Source organism: Eucyclogobius newberryi, unplaced genomic scaffold (genome assembly GCF_026437365.1).
Source record: "Eucyclogobius newberryi isolate DKJ021-1_F unplaced genomic scaffold, fEucNew1.0.hap1 SCAF_19, whole genome shotgun sequence".
NCBI classification, from domain to species: Eukaryota; Metazoa; Chordata; class Actinopteri; order Gobiiformes; family Gobiidae; genus Eucyclogobius; species Eucyclogobius newberryi.
Genome location: NW_027315823.1, coordinates 25826392 through 25851999, shown reverse-complemented (window position 1 = coordinate 25851999; position 25608 = coordinate 25826392). Strand labels below are relative to the sequence as shown.

The window sequence follows — 25608 nt, the reverse complement described above, 5'->3', positions numbered from 1 at the left end:
AAAGCCTATTTGAGCAGAGTTGCAAAATACATTTTCTGATGAATAATGTGAACCAATGAATTTGCTCAGTTGACTTGAGGCACAGTAATGACACTTTACTAGAAATGGTAAAGCCTCAACGCTGACATGCTCTCACATCAAAACAAGTCCACAGCAGCAGTCTTTGTAGTGAAAAGTGCTGTGTATCCACTCTCTCCGTGTCTGGAGGCAGCAGTTTGATGCAGCAGAGACTGGTAAATGCCCATTGTTCTCTGCCTCTATCCTTTACGGTTTTCAACGCCTGTGCAGTATCACGGCATGGAGCTGGGGGTGAGTCAGCTAAGTGTCGCTAATGTGCAATCACAAGTGTGTCTCCCGTCTCCAGATCTATGCAGATTTCATGAGGTTCGAAGGAGGAAGTGCAGACAGGACAAATCCAGACAAGCTCCTAAACCTACAGCCTCCTGCTTTTAGAGTCTACATGAAACTCAAGGGAGAGACAACCCGCTTCCCTTCATGGCTTTTTAATAATGACTCCATAAACACATGTATTGAAGGTTAAATTTCTTAATTCATAACAATAGTAATAATACCATTATTGAATTGCCTAATTTCTAAAAGTATAATTGTTTACTGAAAGCTTGGCTGGTTGATTCAAATCCAGAGGAAATGTTAATGACGAAATTGTGTTCAATAAACTGTCAATGTTCTGAAAATTATTCCATGTCAGAAATTGAAATACGTGCACAAATGCAATAGAAAATAAAATAAATATCCCACTGTATTTTCCATCTTCATAAAAAATTTATTGAACGCCTGGCTTGCCCAGAGGAATGTGAATAATTAAGCCGTGTACGGCCCTGTGCATTTTCTCATTGGTGCACACACAAATGGAAATATTAGTTTACAAATTACATTTTTTCCAGAGCTTTGTGATTAGGTATGTCACTATATCAAATTATAGTGTTACAATTACGGTTAAGAACCATCATGATAAAACGCTTATGTATAAGCATTAAGTATTGTCACATAACATAAAAGTAAATCTATCATTCTAATTTACAGAATAGATTATTTTATAGACATTCCTCTTTGGCTCACATATGGATAGAAATACAATGCTGTTGTGAGCACTTACTTCATCTGCTTGACAATAGTGCTCTTCCCAGACTCTCCTGCACCTGTGGACGAGAAGAAAACAGTTCAGCATTTTTCTAAGCTGCCATTTGGAACTATAACCACTACATTTCTAAACCTGCCTATTGCTTTTTAAAGTTTCCAAAATGTAAAAGAAAGAATGGGTATAAACAAAAACAATCATGGATTTTTTTGGGCAGTGTACCCTTTTAATAATTAATCAAAATGTGTTGAGGAAGAGTTTGACAGTTGAAAAGCCTGATCATTTAAGGCCAAAACTAAATGGCCTCAAAAGTCCTGAATTAAAAATAGAGAGATTATCTTTAATTATTAAACTATAAGTGCATAAGTACTGAGGCAGATGGAAAGCCAGCAAAAATTTGAGTCTTTGAGATTCTTATTATCTTGACCTCCAGCAATTTCCTCTTGGAGTCTGGGGGCACATGGCACTCCGCTCTGCACCTGTCCCACCATTTGACCCCCACCCCGTCTCACAGGCCTGCCTCTGCGCATTAGCCTGTCCCGCGGCAGAGGGAGGGCTGCCCTCGTCCTGTCAGAGCCCATCACATCCACATACGCACGGGAGAGAGGGAGAGGGAGAGAGAGAAGTAGCGAGGTGAGAGAGGGGAAAGAGAGGAGAGGGAAAGGGATGAGCAGGACAGGAGCGAGGGAGGAGAGAAGAGGAGGAGGGAGAGTGAAAGATAGGAGAGGACCATGCAGAGAAGAGAGCAAAGAGAAGGTAGAGGGAGACATGAGAGAGAAGTAGGGAGGCAAGAGAGTGGAATGAGTGGGGAGGGCGAGACTAAAGGACATCCAAAGCATCAGGGAGGAGAGAGCGAGAGAGTGACACAGGTAGAGAGGGAGGAAAATAAAATGGTGCGTCTAAACCAGGGTGAAGCTCTATAAGGGATGTCAGTCATGTCTTGAACACAGGACTGTGACATTAGCAGAACTGCACAGGGGCTGCTATAGGAAGAATAGAGACGTGCTGCTCCGTGTACAACTGGGATAACCTGTAGCAGAGGTGATGAACACATGCAACGAACACAGCCGGCCGCAGACAATTTACTGCATGTCCTCCCTTCTCTCCTCCTCTCTTATCCCATTTTCACACTAAACTTTCCTGTCTAATAAAGCCTACAGGTAAAAAAAATCCTAAAAAAAATACTATTACTAGTTACTTTTAATAATTACATTGAAATGAATGGAGCAGTCAAAATGATTAGTCACGAGAGTTCTTGTGTTGAGCCGAAAACAACTTTTTAGTCTGTGAAGAACTTATTTTCTTTCGAGGTTGGCAGCCCTTTGTTCAATAATACTACCAGAAGAAGGATTATGTCGTATGGCGGCTCCCAGACGGGCTTCTGGAATAAGGGGAATACTTTGGTGCAAATGGTCCGGAGCAATGGTTCACAAAATGTAACTGAAAGACTCAAAATGGAAGTTGGACTGGCAGTAAATAATTTTTTTATGTGTTTGACATCACATTTAGTTCATAACTGTACTTTCCTTTTCCAAATTGTTGATATGAGCAAAACTGGATGAATGCAACTCCATAGACATTTTTAAAAGACCAGACCATTAAGCTGTATAGAATAGGTAGTAGTTGTATTACTGCCTCTTCTATGTGCACCTCGGCCAAACAATTGTGATTATAATGGACCAGCATATTCATTATAATGGACCAGCATATTCACATATGTCCGTGTTTTGAAAAGCTAAAAGCGGCGCATTGTGCAATATCTTATTGGTTGTGACAATTTAAATTCCCAGAATTTGAACTGTAACAGAAGAAGGCCATTAGCTTGAACCAGGCAAGTGAAAAATGTGTTGGTTAAAATCTGAAGTGGGCGATGACAGAGGCGCGCGAGGCGCTCTGTGGGCGCAGTACATGAAGGTCACCTCTCTGCCTCGAATAAAGCTCTGCCATTAATATTTCAGGCCTACGGGAACCACATCACTGTCCTACAGGTATTTTAAGACCTGGCGACTAATGAACAAAGGGAACCGCGTGGAGATTGGAAAGAGGAAGTAAATGGAAAAAAAAAATTAAGCGTGAAACATAAAAATCGATTTAGGTTCTAATATAGACCAAAACGAAAAGTTTCAATTTTGTCCTTTGATGTGAATTTTCTATCAAAATGAGTATTAGTATAGATTAGTATCTATTCGTATCCGGTTTAGGGCTGTAGATCTTTATAGTGACTTGGTCGAACAAATTTTTTTATTAGCCTATATTATTTAGTTTGGGTTTTATTCACAGCAGTAAAAAGGAGGAGGCATGTAGTGGTTTGAATAGTGAAAAGGTGATTTTAATCTGCTTTATTTTTTTGTGATATTTTCTGTAGTCTTGTCAGTGCACTTTGGGTAAAAGATTATTATAGATATGACAGATTTTAACGCTTTTTCCAGTGCCACGTTCTCTTTTTTTAGTCGACTAATCGTCTTTAGTCAGCCAAAAACTTAATTCCGCATTCTTAAATGACATAACATTAAATTGTCCCACACACACAATTGGTTTCATGTAAAAACAAAAAGCAATTTTATACATTTCAGTGTGCTGTTGCCAATTCAAATAACTGATTCCCACAACTGCAGTCTGTTAATTTGTCCCGGGGTAGCTTTTCATTCGCAGCAGATTTCGATCAGCGTCAAACACGTCTTCATTTAGGGACGACGGAAAGCTGAGGCCGGGCGCTATCACGGCTTTAAGTGCTGAGAAGTGAGAGCTGGATTGATTTTCCTCCACTGTGGCACGTGGACGCTCAAATATTTAAAAAGGTCATGCCAGAGATGACCCAACCAGTCGAGACGATCAAACAGAAGGCTGGGTGTAATAACACACTGAAATATAGCATGATTCAAGAAGTATTAAAGCCTGTCCTAAAAAAACTGAATTATATTACCCAAGTCAACAATTAGTACAGTTATTACAAGGCCCGTCAAAAGCCTCCACTGTCTCATTTTGGCAATGACACAGACATGGCACTACATCAAGTTTTACAAAAATAATGAAACAAAACTAATAAATAAAATGCTCTGAGCTACAAAAGAGAGGAGTCAGCAATATAAAAACTGTCTCACAATTTTCTTAGAGACTGGGTCAAGAAGAAACAGCACAGAATCCAAACTTGACCCTGAGCAATATATTTCATAGTATAGTTCATCAAACAGACCAAGAGGAATTTGTTTCTTGCCATGTCCAACTTTGCATAGTCTATAAATAATGTGATGTTTTATTTTCTGTTACATCAACCAGACAGGAGGTCTGCAATATGAAATCAGCCCAGATCTGTGTTTAAATGTTGAGCAATATTGTTTTTAAATAAACTGTAAACTTCCATTAAGTCGCATTCAACATGAAAGCACCGAATCATAAAAGTGAAGATAGTTTCAAGTGTGTTGATCACAAGTATTAGTCAATTTAGTACTATTACTATTAATTTAGTTAAGTTAAATTTTGATACTAATGAAAAGGTTTGATTTCGATACCACTATGAAATACAAAAGACTCATTTTCAACACACAAAATTATAGTAGTTTCACCAACAGAACTATTGGATTGTTCTGAGACTTAACTGTTCAGTTTTTGGCATCGATACAGGCTCAAATGAGTATAGTATTGACTAGATTTAGTATACAATTATGCAAACCCTAAAACTGTAAAACTATTTAAATGAATTACACAACCTAAATATCCCTGGTGGTTGCAAACACCTCTACGAAGAAGTGTGTGCGTGATAATGAAGGTTAAAAAAAACATAACAAATAATACCCCACACACTGCTCGCTGATCCATAAGCTTTCATTTAGGGCTCCGAGGTCTGGATAAGTTTAACTCGGATAAGAATAGCAGGGTGAAGGAAAAGGGGTGATGCTCCAGGCTCAAGAGCCCTCGACACCAGCGTAAATGCCATCCAGTTACACCCTCAGCGGAGACAAACAAGCTTTACACAGAGATGAAAGAGGCACACAAGTCACTTATCAGGGGAATAGGGCAATACAGAAAAAGGACGCAGACGTATACGCTTTTACTTTGTTCAGGAGGAGATAAAAGGAATGAGATGTCGAGCGGGGCAAACTACAGAAGGTGAAATGATGTAATATTTGCAGTATGACAGTATGATGTGGAGATGCAATGAAAAGCAAGTGCAAATGTTTATAATGGCAAGAACATCTAAAATGTGATGTCTAATAATGCAATCTGCAGCGACCAACTATTATTTTGTAACCTGATTTAATGTTTATTTTTGATTAATTGATTGCAAGTAGCTCATTTGCATACATCGTTTTTTTGATGCAAGTATTGTTAATTACAGAGGCGTAATAAGTCTTCTCAGCTCATGGCATGTTTTAGACACTCAATTCTATTTTTTTCCATTTCTGAATTAGTTCTTATTTGCTCATGGAATGATATTTTAATAATCAGTTGTGTTCCAGCCTGAAATGCAGTGTTGTTGTGGACAAAGCATAGCAATAATGACACACAGACCATACAAAAGGTTGTAAATTGAAAAACAAACAAGAAAATTACAATCAAAATTTGAGACAAAAATCACTATTTTGATTTTACTATAGAGTTGGCATGTTTTTGTCTGCCATTAAGAGATCATTTTGCTCCTTTTCATTTTATATATGCATGTATTCTTTTATATTACATTTTAATTAACCGGGAGATTAAAGACCTCTTTTACAAGGGAGTCCTGGCCAACAGGCAGCAAAGTGTACACAGTTACAACTAACAACATTAACACATTATTGATACTTTCAACTTGGTGTTTCTGAACATGTTCCAAGCAAAAGGAGCAGCGCAAAAGGAGCAGAGCTGAACAAAGGCTTTCTTCCCCAGCTTTTCAGGCAAAAAAACAAGAGCAACAGCTGATCGTTTGATCATTTATTTTATTTATTTAAAGGACATAGCATTTACATTGGACAAACCAGATGCAATGTTTTAAGTGTATATAGCAGAATTTGCAAATTTTCAACACCTGTCCATAGGGCCAATTTAGAGTTGCCGATTCTACCTAACCCGGAGAAATCCCACGGTAACACGGGGAGGACATGCAGACTCCACCCAGAGAGATCATGTTATGTTTGTCTGGTCCGGGAATCGAACCCAGACAAACCCATAAGGAATACCAGTCAACACTTCTGTGTGAGATCAACGTACAAATGTACATACAATAATCCAAGCATTAGGCCACAGTTATTTTATTACTTGGTTTACGGATCCGCTGCACTTAGATAATTTATTTTATTTATATATTGTAGAAATCAGTATTTTTTTTTTTTTTTTTTTATAAAGTACCGCCGTCAACGCAAAATAGCTTTAAATGAAATATAAATAGCGGTATTAAGTCAAAAGATAAGAGCGTGTGAAGCAATTTTCATCAAAATCCTGCTAGAGTCTGTGACGGACCCTGCGCGCGGCCCCGGGAGAACATGTGAAGACGCAGGCGCCCGTTTCCGTGACTCTGACGCGCAGCGCCAACTCCTTATATCGCAAATACACATTTTAAAACCTGTTTACCACATTTTCTCCAGACCATTAAGGTTGCACACTTAGAAGCATCAATTCTACCAATGCAAAACACGCTAAATCTACTGTTACACGCTCCTGCGCGCCGCGTCTCTCACTGTGATGGGTTAAATCCTGTCACTCAATCAGAGCCTGACCAATAGGAGGAGAGGGCGTTTGACGAGCTGCGTTAAACAGAAGCACTGACTCACAATATGACTATCAACTAAAAAGTAGATCATCACAGGATCATAATCACAATTTTATATTTACCTCACAAAATCTGCTCAGCCTTACAACAAATTCAATGTTCAGTCTTTTATATACCTTTTCACACGGTGAAACAGCTTTCATTTAGTCTTGTTTGTTACGATTGCTTGTCTTTTTATTAAAATATTATTATAATAAGCCTTCTTGTCAGTTCACAGTTTTACTACTGTACAAATAAGTCAACAATTATACACAAAGCTAAAATGCATGCTCTGAAAATAATGTTTTACTCTCAACTACTTTCTAATCCGTGACAGACACTTGAAAGGATCCCGCTGATGACCCAGTTAATGCAATTACTCCCAAGATAATGCAGTAATTAAGACAACATGACAAGCCACTCAAAGCAGAATAACAAACAAGGTTATGCTCGCACGAAAATGTTTTCACAATGTGACAGAAACTATAAAGACCCACAAACAATTGAATAATGAACTAACCAATAAGACGCAATGGTGCAACTTTTCTGATGAGTCGTCTGCTACCTGCTCGTCTCCACACAGGTTATTGCTCAGCCTGATATGTTTACAGTAGGGCATTAAATGTATCGTTCATTTAGTCAATTAACATGCTCTCTTATAAATGGCAGATAGTAGTCGCCCAGCGGATCAATTAATCGACTAAAGGGGACAGTGGAGTGAAACAAATGCTCTCCTTTTCAGTATCGCTAAAATCTGACCTTGTATCCAATCCAAACAGCACTCACAAAACTATAACTGCACAGGAGGTTCATGCAAAAAACACCATTGACACAGAACATTTTGATTTATATGTAAAAAAGGCATAATTCACTCCCAAATTTAGGCAACTCTCTCCATATGGTTTCAATATTTGCTGTTGCTGGATAAAAAACTCCTTATAACCAAACTAAAATAATTTGGTTGACTAAAACACTTTATTAACTAAAAGCCTAAACCCCTTACTCGTACTGTGAGATGGCTTGCCTCTCCATAGATCTGACTTGTCTATACTTTAGGCGAAGCAATAAAAGTTTAAAAGGGACCGTCCACCACAAGCACATTTAGTTTTTTGTCCTTCATGTTGGTTCTAAAACGACCACAATTGACAGAGCAAAATTTAAACTAGTATCATAGCAATAGACTTGAGCTGAGAGTTAAAGCAAGTACAGACACGTCCTACAGACACGTCCTACAGACACGTCCTACAGACACTACAGTCTGCAGGAGCTCAGTACGTTTACTCGCAGGCCTTAGCTGGACTGATCACATGAATCAAGCCTTTCAACTGGATTTGTCACTCCACAGACACATCTATTACATGCAAAGGGGTCAAGACGAATATCTTTATTTTATTCAAGGCATGAGCTGTGAGCCGAGAATGAAAATGGATCATGCTGATATCTATATTTGCCATAATGAGGTTATTCTTTAAATATTGTATGGGCCTGAAACATTATGATATTTACCTTTTTTACACAGATAATATTGTCGTTGTTGCAAGTATAAAATTCGAATATACAATAATCTTTGCAATCTTAAAAAAAAAATATATATATATACCAAGACAATTGTGGCACGTTTTATATGGATCCATACTGTTCTATAATTGGGAGGGAAAAACAACTTCACTTCCTGTCTAACCTGTGATTCTCACGTCTCTGGTGTGAATTTGCTTGCGTAAGAAAACTGCACAGATCCTGGCACACAACGGCATCAAAAGTCTCCCAGTGTGTGAGAGAGGGAAAGGTAAATGAAGTGAGAGTGTGAGAATGAGTCACTGAGACTGTGACACTCATCCTCTCCCCTCTGCACCTCGCACTGTCTCGGGTCACAACCAGCTACATTTAATACCGACTCAAAGGTTAAACTTCACCAGGAGACAGCAAGTGGAAATACTATACCATCTTGTACTGCTATTTTAGAGCAAAGTGTAAAGGTAATTACCAGCTCAACAGAGAACATAATGCCAACTGACGTAAGAAGGATGGTTGTGAAGCTGTGCCTGCTTTAATACTGAAAAAACATGAGAAAAAGTAACAAAGACAAACTATTTGGCATTATGATATATCGAAGAATTCTGCGAGTGGTTCGATTATATTTTTCTCATATTGATCAAAATTTGATTTGATTTTAATTAGTGTATTCAAAAACAAAAATAACATGGATACACTTAAAAACATAAACCAGAGAGACTTTTAAATCAGTGCCATTTTACGCAATTATCCAAATTCCCCTTCCAAAGTCCAAACCATTTTTTTATTGACAGATGATTGGCTGAGGAGCTCTCGATTCAAAACCCCAACAAAATCATTGACAATTAGACATGACTGAATCTAAAATCTCTACATCTTTCAATTATTTGTTTTTATAGCCAATTCGTTATTTCTTTTTTTTGTTACACGTTTCCACAGATACGACCGGACAAGTACTTTGGAACTTTCCAGGCAAGCAATATCATTTCCATAATGTTAAGGTGACAAATCCTCCAGAAATGTTACATCTAGTGCACCATTGAAAATAAAGATTCTTTCAAACCAATAGAGCAGGGTGAGTGGTATTATCCTGGTGAAAATATTCAGATTGAACAAATGTGACAGGCGCCAGTAATGGTTTTGGTTGAGTTTAAAGTGCCATCCTAAGTGAATGGAAAATAAATTCATCACATTAAAGTGCAGACATATAAAGCCTTTTAAAATTATAACATTATTGAAGTGATTTTGTGCAGTGTCCTTACAACCAAAATAAAGTAAAGCTCACATTCTACACCTAAATCAATAATGGATGGCTTTAGGCCGTGCATTTTCTGCTTCCATCTGTGCGCTGGTAATAAATATAGGGTTTTGAAGATGAATACTTCTTAGGTCTCATGACAGTATAGGTTGACGTGCACTGCCCTGGTAATAGAGGGCTATTATTTTCATGAAAATCAGCCTTTCCCAGCGGTTCAGCTCACAAGATGAGCTCCACCAACACAACATTTTGCCAACATCATTGTGCAAAGCAGCAGCAGCAGCAGCAGCAGCAGCAGCTCTGGCACGTCCTAGCCTGCAACAATAATATCAATTTCATTTAACAAAAGGTTAGGATCAATGGAAGAACATTAAAGCTGGATGTAGCATCGCCTGGAGTAGAAAACTAGGTCATTGCCCTCTCTGGGAGCAGTGGGCTCACAGTGCAGCTCTGCAGAGGAAGATGGTGCATACTATAAGCACATTTAACCGCTCCTATAGACTCAATCATCCGACCCCAGGCTGTGCCATATATCCACATACCACATGCATTTCAAACAGACGCGGCCCGTCTTAAAGCAACTGAAAATCAATTCTCAATTTATGTGGCACATCATAAGTAGCTTTTTACAGGTAACGCTGAGCTCAGCACGTTTGAACTCCCAGCAGCTTTGTTCCGCATTGTTCAGTAAATATATTACTTTAGATGGAAAATTATTTATCAGTCTTTGGTGTCATGCATGTCTTCACTCCCTTTAGGAAAAGTATTTTGCTTCAGTGACACTGGAAAACCTGTCCGGGGCAGTGGACGGCCGCTCGCTATTCAGTGTCCAGGGAACCTTTCAATCTTGAGCCAGATTCTAGGTCAAGACTCCATCGCTGGAGCCTATTTTTAAGTATGCCCATAGCTAGAACAAACAGAGAACAAACATGCAAGAATGGATTACATGCAAGACAGGTAATGATGATGATAATGGTCTGACTGATTTCAAAACACTTTCTTCAGCTGTATTAATAGGACTTACTGCCCTACTGCTTAACACTGAGGGCAGGTCAGAATTCTGGTATGATTCACCTTTTAAATGTTGCATTGCAAATAATTTGATTGGGTTTATGGTTCATATCTCTGAAAACCGAGCCCATCCACATGAAATCATAACCTCAATCAATGAACACAACCGATTGATGGAAGAGTGCCATTGGTGCTGTGCTGCTTCATATCTCTATCACAAGCATCTCAGTATTCCAGCTCCTCCCTCCTCCTCTTCCTCCGACTACTACTGCAGAAAGTCAATACTCTTGAAATATGCAGCCATCGTATCACATGTGCTACAAGTGAATGCAGTGTGGAGCAGCACACATCAAAGCTCAGAAAAAGATGAGTTCTATCCGATTTGGCTTACCAAAAGAAAAGAACAAGTATTGACCGTCAACAAAAATTATGTTCATAATATCATGTGCTTTAGTGCATCGCCGTTTTGTGCACAGCATAAGGGCTACTGTCTTGTAAATATACACGCTTACTTTACTATAAAGGGGGAGATAAGTAACACTTTGCGACTAACTCAGACTGCTGCATGATGTGATTATCGTGACAGCCCGGGAATTTGAATATAAAATAATGCATTACCATTTCTTCAAAACCCGAGGAGTCTAATCCCAAAGGTGTGACTTGCATAGAAAGACAAAAAGACATGGGATGATTTGAAAATACCTGAAGGCTTAGGCTGTGACACTGATCTAGCAATCCCTGCAAAGATTAAAGAAAAACTAAATTACCCCTGCCACCCAATTAAAACTATCTCAGAAACTCTTTATAACAAGCTAGTCATTCATTTGGATTATTCTGGCCCATGCATGTTAAAAATACAATTGTAATGTAATCTATACAACCAAAAGTGAAATAAGCATGCTTAATAGAGATGGGTGATGTATCGTCTACAAGATAATATGGAAGAAATTGATTTGAAAGCAATTTTATTTGTTCAAAATGTTAATTTAAATATGGCACCACCCACTCTGCTAATCATTCAACACTATTACAAAAAAAATAAAAACATGTTTCTATACCATAAATGCCTCCATAAATGCATAAGAACCTCATGGCATTCATCACAAATAAATCAAAATGGAACAAACTATTGCTGTAGAGGATCGATATCCACCATGCTTCCACAGACCCTATTAATTACACTAATTAGACGACATATCGATTTCTCCCGTCAACACAAGACTTACACCAGTATTTTAGAGAACAGGGGAAAATAGAAAGCTATTGAGAAACACAGATGCATGACCAAACATATCCAGTGATTTAATGGCTTTTGCTGTAACTTTGCTGGTTGATAAAATAAGAGTGCATTTTTAGATTTTTGCCCAGGTTCACTTCATCTACAAACACACAGAGTCTAAATCTCCAAATTTACAATTTTTTTATTCCATGTAACTGCAGTTCTTGGGCTACACCATTTGACGTTCTACACACGTAACTGCAGCCTGTGAGATAGTGTTACACTAACACACGTACATTACAGACTGTAAACCAGGATTACAGAACTAAATTCCAATCTTTTTGTCCTATTACATAAGTCAATAGTAGTGCAAAGTAGAACAAGCTTCACAGATGGATAACTCTTCTGCTGATCTCTACAGACAGACGTCTCAGAGCCAACAGCCACAGCTGCTGTATGTAGAGCTGCACTTCCTCCATCTCCTCCGTGTTTCTGCTCATATTTACACAAACTACAGCACGTCAGACTCGCAGGCTTCGGCCAATACATGAGGCATCATAAGAACCTATTCTGCTCATGGATATGTTATTGCTTTATCTGGAATGTTTCACAGTATGGCATTAAAACCAGGCCATGTTACAGGTCAGATCTGTGAAGAGGCGGACTCACTCACTCACTCAGTGCATGTTTTACATTTATTACAGTTTATTTAAAAAAGCGACAGAACAGAGAGCTTGTGCCCTGGCATTAGACACAATCAGTAACAGATATACAACATGCAGAACAGCAGGACAGAGTTACAAAAGTTTGTAACCAACTTTATGAAATTAAGCTTTCTGAGTGACAAAGTTAATGTGACAAAAACAATTTAAAAAGTACTTAACATTTATATTTTTTTATTGTGTACTATAGATTTAATTAAAACACTTAATTTTGCTTCTAAACTTGTCACGGTTGTTATTTTCTTAGGCCTGAACAATCACAAATAACCTGATAATCTTGATAATCCAAAGAGAAAGGCACGTGGCAGAACCCACACCAAAATCTATTAGATCAATAATGCGCTCGATTGATGGGTAAGTATTTTTAACAGTTATAAGCACAGACGTATAGTTTCACATTTACTACATTTTATGACAGCCAGGTATAAAGGGTAGGCCTAATAAGAGTATTTCAGCATGTTGAGGGTTATCGTTTCTGGGAAAATGTCCAAATCCACACACAAAACACCAATTCTTCTTTGGACTGTTCCAGAAAAAGGTTGAACAAATATGGGCACAATGTGGAAAACTGTAGAAGACACAAAACCTAATTATTTTACAACTTCAAAACAGGAAATTTATATTGGGGGTTGAGAGAGTGAGTTGAGAACTTGCTAAACGAATGGTTGACCCAAGGTGTAAAGAAAGGCATATTGTAGCATACTGAGCGGTTCACACATGAAGTTTGGTGAAGTGTTTACTATGTGACAATATAAAGTGAATTCACACAGTTAAAGGCCTACTGCAAAATATGTTGGCAGCGCTGGACCTACTGTAAGTTGGAGGATGTGACATGGGCGGAACCAAACCGTTTTAACTAATGACTTCCTGATGATCCACTTCCTACAGGAAAAACATGAAGAACTGTAGCTCATTAGAAGACAAAAAAAAAAAACTGATCTCAAATGCCTTGTCCAGATGAGCGTTACCATGGTTGCAGCACTGCCAAAAAACATAGTCTCAAACATCGACACGTTCAAACATTTGAGTGGGCTAAAAACAATTACGCTCCATTCACTGACGGCTTGTACCGCACAGCGAGGTCGCACATGGCAAGTGAATGACACAAAGAGCGAAATGGAAAGACCACTGGCTTTATTTTGCCACTAACAGAAGGCATTCACATAGTTTGAAAGGATGGTCAAATGTTAAAGACGTTTATGGATTAAATAAAAATGGCACCCTGTAGTCATCCCAAGTTTGGGTATTTCAATTGAAGAACAGTTAGAGAAAGCCTATATCCCAACAAGCAGAAACAATCGGCTATGGGGCATTCAGGATTGGCCAATGTAGCCGGATACAATTTAGATGACAAATATTTCTTCACTTACTTTCAAGGTAACTGATGAAAACTATAGTTAAAAAAACAGATTCAATTAGTAATTAGACAACCTTGACTATGCCCGATCTTGTTGCAGTTCTTGTGTTTGTGTGTTATGTTCGACCAGAGCTTTGTAGCTGTGGCAAAGTTGAAAGGGTCATTTCATTAGTAAATCCAATGACGCATGAAAACATTTATATTCAGGATGCTACTCGTAATCCAAGCACATTAAACTCCAAAAAATGGTCAAAAACACTAAAAAGAAACAATACATTTGGTTATACTAGCCTGTACTATTCCTCATACAAAAGGTAAACATAAAAGAGGAGAGGCTGTATTAGTTTCAAGTTGAAGTTTTGAGCCCAAATATGAAGATGCAGATTTGTACTGATTAAAAGAGCTATAAATCTAACTGTTTGCTCCTACGAGAAGCAATGTTACTTTCTATACCCTCTGAGAGAATCCTTATCTGTGGCAGTGACTTGAACCTCCACATGCAGATTAGAGGTCTCACACCCACAAAGCACTGATAAAACGATAAAATTATAAATGCTGGGACAAAGCCGACCTCGTCTGATCTCAAAAGCCAAGCAGTGTCAGCATTGGTTAGTAGGTTAGGTTAAAACAGTACATTACCTTGCCTTGTATGAATGTGGTGTATATGTGAGTGATTGAAGGTGGTCGATGCAATGTAAAAACAGAAATAAAAAAATCAAATGCATTTTTCAAATTATTATTAATCATTGTGAATAGACATACTATATACTGTAAATGCCAGATGATGGATAGCCTGATATACGGCACTACCATTCTCTCTTATGCTGCATTCACGATAGAACTGCGACGGATGAATGACATGTCAAGAGTGAAAGTGCATCAATATTGACTGGTGAGTGGATGATCACTTAGGTTAAGAGCTTAACTTGTCCATTTAGTCGACGGGGCACAATCTGAAGAAGTTTTATTCAATGACTAAGCAGCCCTTTAAGCCAAAAGCCCTGGAATTTGGGGAATACAAATCTAAATGAAGGGGGGGAGCACATTAAAAATAAAGCTTGCTTTAAGTGCTGAACATATAAATGACAAAAAAAAAACTAAGACAGAACATGGGTGGGAAAAAAAATCTTGAAATGTGTTCAAACGCGTCTCATTAGTTGAAGTTTAATAAAATCAGTCAAATGTGAAATATTAGTCAAATGAATAACAAAAGTACAGAAATATGATATTATACTCTTATTTGAACATTCACATTACTTTCCATTTGTAGTTTTAGTTGGGTCTTTTTGAAGCGTTTCTCACTATAAACGATACATTCCAACATTCAAGATCTAAACTTCTCTAAAAATTGCCCACCTCTATTACAAAACATCTCACACGAAAACAATCTTGTGTTGTAGATCTGGTAAAAATAAACACTTCCCACAGCAGGTTTTTGTCAAGAGGCAAATGAAGTGTTTGTCATGGTAACGACAAGTGACAGAAAAACTGAAAATCACAGATAGACTGAAGGATGCCCTGAAGAAACACAAATATTGAGGTCACATCTGCTCAATCATTTTGGTCAGAGAATCTAAAAATGCATCTATAGGAGATAAAGAAAATTAAAAAAAAAGGCTAATCTTGATAAGAGTTATTTAAAAAAGACATATCTGCATTAGTCTGATCTTGAAAGATTATAGATAATATGTAGCACCAGTATTTGTTTCTAAACTTCACCAGAATGTGTTAGTCTCAGTTTGTCTTCAGTGCATCAGATGAGTTTCTAAAACAGACGAGTAGTCAAAATTGAAATATATAAGCAATAAAGTGAAATATTTGGGCCATTGTGTGTCCGATTTTCCAAAATACATTTGCTAATTATTTTTTTTACTTTACTGTAAATTTACTTACATTTGTGAGTCCAGCTATCGTTTTTAAATATTGATTCAGCAAATATTAGTAATCAGGCACAACAAGACAAATATGAGATAGTAGTTGGGCCATCAATAAATAGAAGCACATTTTGAGTCCTGCTGTGTTGAGAAGCAAAGACAAAAGTCAAGATTTTAATGGTTTATTGATCATCGTGATTAAGCCGGTCACAGGAACTAATACCAAATTGTAATTGTATGTTTCAAAAAAGCTTAGTGAAACACGCCTTATTTATTACACCGTGTATGTCACACTACAACATAAATAAACTTTTATTTAATAGACAATGTGACTGAAAGTAATTGGTGTCAATAATCATGAAAAATAATTAATTGTAATTTAATAGTGATGCTTCTCACAGTTTCATCACTTAAAATGTGATTACTGTGACATCCCTAGTCACAGATAGACTTAGTCATACATTATATTACCGGTACCCTTCTACTGCAGTTGTAGTACTAGCTATATTACATAACGACTCATTAAGTGCATTAATCACATTGACCCAGCTGTGTCACATTGCAAGTATAGGCATTTGCATTAGTGTGAATCAGTTTACAGTGATCATATAACGCGGTTCACTTTTCGCGGACTCGCTGCGTCGCGGATTTTCATCATGCATTGTGTTCTGCATTCTGATTGGCTGAACAGTCTCTCCGTGTCTTCTCTACCTGTGTGTCAATAACGTTATGGATTAATATGTACACGTACGTAAAACCGCTTGCCAAATTAAAGTTTGCGAGGCCGGTGAAAGCGCGCGTGTGAGCTCCGGGAGAGGCCGGTGAGAGCGCGCGTGTGAGCTCCGGGAGAGAGCGGAGAGACTCCCGCGGGTTCTTCTTGGAACGTAACCCCCGCGATAAACGAGGGATCACTGTTGCAATGTTAATTCACATTTCATTGACTTTATTGTAAATGTTCGTTGTACAGATTGTGTACAAGTATTTTTGCAGCAAAGAAATCACACCTAAGAAGAGTATATGCATGAAATTGAGCAGAAAAGTAGCAGTTTTATTTTTCATTGCCAAGGTTACTATGTTATTCTCGTCACAGTGGACATTTTGGATGGTAAAATGTAAGATTATAAATCTGGAAGAGTCTTACATGAACTGCCAAGAAACCCTTTTTTTAAAGAATTAATATTGACACCCATGATCAGTAATGTTAAGATGAGACAGGACGACCATCTCTCATATTGAGATTCAGTGCATTTCCGTTTAATGCAGTTCTTTGGTCACACGGAGTCTACTTTTTCCTCACCTTCATATTTCTCAGCCTATAGCAGAGTGTCAGGTGGATAAAAGTGTGAACTCTGACGTGGCTCAATGATTTAAGTGTTCGCCCACAAAACAAAAGGACGGAGAATCGATCTCAGCTCAGACCAGTGCCTAATGTCTGTGTCCTTGGGCAAGACATGAATGTGGCGTGTGCACGACTGATCGGAGGTGTTAGAGAGACCGATAGTGACAGCCTCATTTCTGTAGTGCACTTGTGGTTAATAGTTTACAACTGGGCACAGAGTGAATGAATAATTACAAAAGTACAAGCATTAAAGCATTACTGCTGAAGGCAATATAAAACTTTTTTTTTTTATTGTGGTAATGTCAAAATTGTGGCTAGTGATTAATGAAATGTATAGGTTAATAGTCCCGGCAAAGCTATATCTAAAGCTATTATATAGGTCAACATTCAGGATACATTTAGACTACACACAGTAAACAAAGTTGGAAGATATGCAATATTTGAATATCGAGTATATAAAGTGATGTTGTACATTTTTAAATAAACGATATAAGGGGATATTTCAGCAATTTTGTGATAATTTGTTTTGTTTCACATTTGTCTGATAGTATTCATTTCTGGTGGCTTGACATAATTATAGAGCTACTCCAAAAAATATAGGTATTCTTCTTTTCACCTCAAGTCTGTAGTTTGACCAGTAACAACCTTTCATCTTTATAGTTGTAGTTTAGCCCAGTAGCGAGATTGAAGTGATTCAGGGACGTGCTACTATTTAATTTACCGAGACACCTTGAATATTGGAGTTTGTAGCCTCCTCTTGATGCACATGATCATCATTATCTCTGAAGTCCACTCTCTCAAACTCGGCATGCACACTCCTCAAGACAGGTTATTAGTTCTGAATAATTGCTTCATCAAATCCAATCAAGAAAAAGCACAGAATTCTTGAGGAAAAGCTTGCATTATGAGACAAGATCTTATCAGTGAGCTCAGTCTATTTTCTTCAATAGTAAAACCAATACTTTCTGTGTGTGATATCATTTCAATTATTGCACAATGGTATTTGTTTGCTTTAGTTGGTGCTTTAAATAAAACGTGTACAAATCTATAACTGGCTGTAGGACTAAATTATTCACGTGTATGCATCTTTATAACTTTACAAGCATGAGTGGCTTAAAAATGATGATACTAGTTTGTGAGCGACTCTTTTTTCCATAGATTAATCATTTCAATTTTTGCCCCATCTCGCAATCAACAACACACAAAAGCAGAAGCAATATTCAATTAAGAAATTAACTTTGAAGAGACTCTAAAATAGTAAAGGTACATTTTATTGTCCCCCAAGGGGCCTCTCCTCAGGAGCAGTGAGTACCAGGAACTGTCTCTCAGACCACATTGACGACAAGTGAATATGGACCAGTGGATTCACTCTGAATCCAACAGATCAGTGTGTGGATGCTAAACACTGAAATCATCGTCTTTGGGCCACAGAAACAGATAAATTGTTAGCAGTCAGTCACCTCCAGAGTCTCGCTCTAAAACCTACAAATCAACTTAGTAATAATGGACTCAGACTTGAACTTTAACAGCCACGTCAAATCAATAACATCAGCAGCTTTTTACCATCTAAAAAACATTGCCAAAATGAAAGAATAGTGTCTAAACCAGATTTGGAGAGACTTATCCATGCGTTTGTCTCCAGTAGATTAGACTACTGTAACGGCCTGCTCACTGGCCTCTCCAAACCAGCTGTAAAACAGCTGCAGTACATAAGTAAAACTGAAAGCCCTCGTCTGGCCCGGGAGTTGAACCCATGACCTTCTTGCTGTGAGGCGAGAGTGCTAGCCTGTCTAAAGTGACATAATCGTATTCGAGTTCTCATCTTCCACATGATTAATACTTCTCTTGAAGCAGTCCAATGATAAAGACTTAAGCACTTGAAGTCTTTACACTTTTTCTGAACCCATCTGCGACACCTCACCTCTGAGTGCCAGGTTCAGACTCTTCTGAAAAGCTTTTGTGAATAGAAATGAGATTAAAGATAGCAGCCTGAATAATGCATTGGCCCGATAATAGAAATAGGATTAGGAATTTAAAATGTGCCAGGGATATAGCCATGTGATCTGCATCCAACCATGGATAAAGAGTGTCTAAACGCATTGCATCCTGCACTGTTGGGGTGTTTTCAGATAAACGTATCACAATGCTACATCTTTACATTACAAGAACGCTGACAATTCCCTTGAGGAATCTTTTTACCAAGGTTCATAATGTGTGGGGCAACGGTGCATCAGAATGTTAGGCCTCAAGTTGAGTAAAATCTAAAATAGTATCCACAAATGTATGAAAATAATACATGCATTTTTAAATATGACAATAATAGCTCGTTTTTAATACAGATTTGTAAAGAGTTGGAACTTCCAAATGAGGCTAAAGTGATATTTCTGCTGTTTAGCTTGTGGTTTTACAATTGTTATACATTTATCAAAAAAAAAAAAAAAGATCAACCTAAACTAATACATTTAAAAGATTGTTTTTTGATGGATTGACATAATATCTCCACACGCACAAATTATAAAAAAAAAATGAGGAATACACTACCAGTAAAGATTGTAAATTCTCAGTGAAGGCATCAAAACTACAAATGAACACATGAAACGTAGTAAACAAAAAGTGTGGAATAACTCCAAACAGGTTTTATACGGCCGCTTTACTTTGATCGCTGCTTTGTACCCTCTTTAATCCACTAATGAACCTTACAAAGCTCAGAAGTAAAGTCAAAACCATTTCAGGTGATTTCTTCTTGAAGCTCATTGAGAAAAGCGGTTTGCAGAGTAGTCGACAAAGAAACAAAAAAAAGGCTTCTCCTGAATCTAAAATATTAAACATATTTAGAGTCATCAAGCTTTTTTTAATTTTGCTACATAATTACATATGGTTTAATATTTGTGATGTCTTAAGTGCGTATCTAATGCAGAACGTAAACACAAAGAAAGAATAAATGGTGTGTTGCTTTTTTATTTATTTACTCAAGTCAGGTTAATGGTACAATCTAAAAATAAAAGCTGAATCTAAATAAATGTAGATGGAAACTTGACCTGGTCGTTGTAAATGCTTCACTTTCACAAACTGAATTAGCAATAACAATACAATGAAATGAATCAAGCACTACTACAGCGGTTAAACACCACCATGCGGAATGAGAACGTGCGTCCAAACGTTTGACTGTGTGCGTTCATTTGTCAACACCGTCCACCTCTGCCAGTGATACAACCTTCCCAGTAAAGTAATCGTTTCTGGAACAGGCTCCAAACATCGCTTATGAAAAGTCTTATCGAAAAGTACAAATCTACAGGACTACAGTATCATTACACTGATAAGATGGTCATATTTAAATTCTGAAGATAACACCCGTCTGTGTTGCATAACAGTGACATCATCAAGCATCAACATGAAATTAAAGGGAACTTATTACACACTGCATGATGTGAAACGCTGATGGAGTTGATGCCTGAAGAATGTTCCTGTCAAAAGTTTAAATTACGGATGTCAACTTGAATCTGTAAATTCATAATTGTGATTATTCAGGTCGTAAATATAATCTTAAATGCTAAAAATGTATAATTGTGAGAATTCTAGACACAAAAATAAGTCATTTCAAGCAGACTTTCCCCAAGAAAGTAAACATGCAAAAGGCTTCTGTATTTGGGTGTTCATGTCACATTTATTATCGTTCTAAAATTCTGAAAGTTTGATGTGATTAAGCAGGTTCCATTCCATTACTACACTAGGCAAATGTTGTTGATTGGTCGTGGTGCCAAAACTTGTGAATAATTGTAAAGTTGAGATGTTTTTTCTTTTTCTCAGAGTAAAGGAGGAAGATGCATTGTACATGTGACGCGCTTCTGCAAAACAAACTCGAGGCATTCTCACTTCCACAAACACGTACAGGAAGTCGCAAACCACCATTCTGCAGCGTTCAGGAAATCTTCACACGTGGCTCTACGCCCAGCCTTATATGGGCAAATCTACATGATGGAATACATCTTAAACCAGGACATTAAGCACATTTCTGGTGGTGCTTTGACTGCAATGTTCCACAGTATTTAGCCTGTCATGATAAATAAGATTGAATACATTTTGTGTGCGGTATATTGCTACATCAACACATCACGATGAACTATAATATTTAAACTACTTTATGTCACCGACACAATAACTCGACAGCCGCAGAATCCAAGTAAATACTTCCGAAATACAAAGCCAGTCATTAGTTAGTATACCGTATGTCTATCCATCTAATTTCTCTACATTAAACAACACAAACAGTGCAAAGAAATGAATCAACAACATTGGAGCACCAAAAATGTTGTTCCTTCTAATATTTATTGAACAAAAAAGTCGATACAGTAATTATTGTGACAGGCCTACACAGTGTGCCGTTAAAAACATCTTGCAATTTGGTCAGTTACAGGTGTTTTTTCCGCTCTCTTCATGCAGATTAATATACTGTGGAACATTCCAGGCAAAGCAATAACATTTCCATGGAGACAAAGCACGCGGCGGGCTTTCCATGAGAAAAAAAAGGCTTAAACAAACTGTAAATCCAGGACTAAAGATAAGAAAATAAAGATTACTACGGTAAACTAAACTCATTTTAAAACTCAATACATGAGTGTGAAAGGATAAAGGATCACAGGTCGTAACAAAGCTCGAGACACACTACAAATACCAATCTATAAAGTATTAGCTGTTTTGGCGACGGCAGAGTGCTTGTCCGGCAGAAATATACAAGCGTTTATAAGAGGATTTGGCGGCATTGGGCCGAGACGTGACTAACGACACAAAAGTATAGCCTCCCTCCGCTTGTGGCCGGCGGTCAAAGCCGTCATTCGTGTCATGAGATGAATCACGTCTGTACAAGGACTATTATTACCATCACCGTCCCCAGGCCAGCGTTACAGACAAGACCCAGAGACGGCTAATGAGGACTCAAAGGTTTGGAGCGAGGTTCAAGCAGCCGATATGTTTGAAGAGCATCTAAAGACGAATGGAAATGTTTTGAAACGTTGGTTTTGCACCTACAGCGTCTGCAATTAGCCAGACAATATGACTTTGGACCTGCAAGACACTAAATTATTGCAATGCCCTCAAGAGGCTAGAACAATTACACTTTGCAATTTGAAACTACTGCATTATTAGGTTGGAGTTAGACAGACCAATTCACAAAAGGCTCTTCCTAAACTAACTCCAGGCACAGCATTCAGACACCCAATAATGCGAAATGACGGTGAAAATGTAGCGGTAATCTCATTCCTGCTCTTTCTATTGGTCAGCCTCAGAAGAAGCAGTGTCAAGATAATAGGTTGTGATTAAATCCAAACCATAAGCTGTTATATATATATATCCTAACGCGCATCACTCCCTCCTGGCTTTTTGTGTGCTTTTTCATTCATGGCATCAGCAAAGGATTATGCATTAAGAAAGGGTTTGAGCACATCTGACAAGCGCCTTAAGGGCTGCACGATAGATTACCGTCATATCGAAATGGCAGTTTGAAATGGCACACTTTAGGTGAGAGAATATCCTCTGCAAACAGTTAAATATCCTGTAGTGTAGAGATCAGGGCTGGAGCACACTATAACAAAAATAAACTTTCGACTGCCATTGTTCCGTGTTTTCCTGTTCAATGCAACTCAAAGCTCGGACACGGACACCTTTCTCCACCAACTCTTCTCATTGGTCAGCCTCTGTTATGAGTGACCGCTGGATTTAAGCAATCCCAGTAATATTCTGTCGGACAAATAAACCACTCTGAGGAACCTGCTGTTGTGATTTTGGCCGTTACAAAAAGAAGTTGCTTTGAAGTGTAAAATTAGAGGAAGCAGATAGTTGTAACTCTTAAAAGAACTTATAAAGCTACTTCATGATCATGCAGCGTGACAATTGTGATCCTCAATATGGTCAAAAAAATTATCACGGTTATTTGGTTAATAATCCAAAAACTAATCCTAAAATCTCCTTAAATCAACTCTGCTTGCAACTGTTAGAGTTCAATAGTAACTATTCACTTACGGAATAAATCAAAATATTTTTCAAACTGTCACCCAAAAGATCCCAAACACTTTAAGAACACAATTGATAGGTGCTTTTAAAAATCAAATTAAAAAATGTGTGTACATCATAAATAATAGATAATTCTGATTTGTAATTGAATGGAATAATACTTGAAAACCTTAAATTTACATTGCACAGCCCTATCGTACATTCCTATTTAAATCTGTAGAAGAGGAGATTTGTTTTGAAATTAAATGGGCAGATTTGTTATATTTGTTATAATGGGCAGTTATTATTCCTTACATTATTAATTCCTAATTATCTTGTTTGTTTGTTCGTGTTCATGTTTTATTTCGACAGACTTGTATTCAAATTCAGGCATGCACCTTTTTGGTCTCGATTTAACGGAGATTATTGTGTTACAAAGTAACAATATCGTGCAGCCCTAAATTGACGAGTTTGACGAGCGCCAAACCTGACAACGGGGTCAGAGCGTCTCCAAAACCACATCTCTAAATGTTTCTGGTCTGCAAAGGTCAGGCTCTTATAATGGTCAGTGGAAATGCTGGAGAAACTGATGCTGGGTTTTGTTCTAAAGCGTAAAGTCTGAATCAAATAAAGAGCAGATGCGTACGATAAAAAGACTTGATGCGTCAAAATTGGTGCCAAGTTCTTTAGAAACCTCAACCTACATTTAGCAATCAGCCTGTATTGTTTAGTACATGTGGGCGTGTTACAGCGGCTCACATGGTTTAGTAGTTTGACACAAGAATCAAACGACTTCCTCCTTCCACTTCCTGAGCAGCTAAAAAAGGCACACGCCCGACAATTTACAAGATAATATTTTAACATTCACGTAGCTGTCGATTTTAGTGACGCAAACCATTTAAATGTCAATTACTTGAGCTGAAGCATCACATTCATTCATTCCAGTTCCCATTTAGAGTGTCCTTACATCTAGCACTGCATTTTAGTTTACCTTTTTGTTAAATTAAGCGCCAAATACAGTCTTTGTCCGAGTCGATATTAATTAATGATTGTATGTGCTCTCTGTGTAACGCGACAGGAAATGCATGTCACTGCCCACATAAGCTACGCTGACAAACACAGCCATTTCACGCACGAATCATAATTTCAGCTTGCCCTTAGCGCGTCCGTCTTACCCAAAACCAGGATTTTATCGGTGGCGAATTTGGTCTCCCGCTCTATCGAAATGCAAACAACTCCACGGTTATTTTGTGTGTGTTATTTTTAAATAGGTTTACTGTAGAACATGATGAATGGTTCATTAACTGCAGATTGTTTTAAGGGTTTCTCCATTTCCCCATTAAAAAACAAACCCATTTGCTCTTTTGAAGGGTCATGCACCAAAATGTTGCAGCCATTTGGAGTTGTACCAAGGAAGACGATATGATTTAAGATTTAAAAACAGTGAATAACTATTTTTGGGGGATTATCCTGACAACAATAGTAAGATCAATTACTTACTATACCTATTAAGGCTGTGGGCAATTCAGAAATGTACTGAAATATTCGTACGTTGAACAAAAAAAGTGACTAGACTGTAAAACTAATCGTAAAAGCGCAGACAAATATCTTGATACTGTTGTTTTGGTGCTTTACCTCCAATACTAAAGGGACAGACTCAACATTGGGTACTTGTTTCACTACCACAGTGAAGAGAAAAGCACTATTTTGCATTTTAAAACACAAAATAATAGCAGTTCCCTTGAATTTATCAATCGCGTGACCTTTTTCACAGATCAAATTAAAAACCTATTACGACTCATTTGAAAGATTATACCCTGCAAGTTTTTTTTCCCTTTTCGCAGACATTTTCACATTACACAGATCCATTTTTTCACTACCTCCACCACGTCGAACTGTAACTCATCCATCAATTACAACGTCAGCCTTGAGCCCTTGACATCTGGGTCTTCACTGAGACAAGGACACACCAGTATGTTTTCTACGGCACTAAAAATAAACACATTAGTGTCTGTATTCTTCTGGCGTCACTTGATGAATAAGTCAGTCTGAGAGCCACAAAAGCACCTGTCACTCCGATTGTAGGTCTTCGACAGTAGACACTAAGTCCCACGCGACCTACACAGCACTTAGCTCCGTCCCCTCGAGCGATCGGGGGCTCGTCCCAGCAGGAGACTCCCCCCTTTCACACCACATCGTCAAGTGCACTACTTCCCCTGACGAGTCTGTATCCAGGTTAGGTCTGATGTACGCCTGTCACTTACAATTTACTCAGTATAAGAAGCCAGGGTTACTTATTATTACTTATTCACTTTTAGACCACTAGTTAAAAGGATTATTTCTACTGGGGCCGCAGAATTTCTTTAGATTTGCGATAGGTGTTTGAAATGCAAGAGTGCACGTTGCAAACACGTCCACCCTTAACATTGAAGAAAAGAAAATGAAATATGAACCGATACGGACTCTAAACTAACGGTACAAAAGACAGATGACATTCTGTTCTTCCA

General features: G+C 37.9%; 1 protein-coding gene across 1 annotated transcript in view; it reads right to left on the bottom strand.

Annotated features, from left to right (window-relative positions):
• LOC140365876 (guanine nucleotide-binding protein G(i) subunit alpha-2) overlaps positions 1-25608 on the bottom strand; it is a 43448-nt gene that overhangs the window by 14583 nt on the left and 3257 nt on the right. The window contains exon 2 of the mRNA XM_072452458.1: positions 1118-1160. Coding sequence (XP_072308559.1) covers positions 1118-1160 — 43 coding nt within the window. The remainder of the gene's footprint in view (positions 1-1117; positions 1161-25608) is intronic.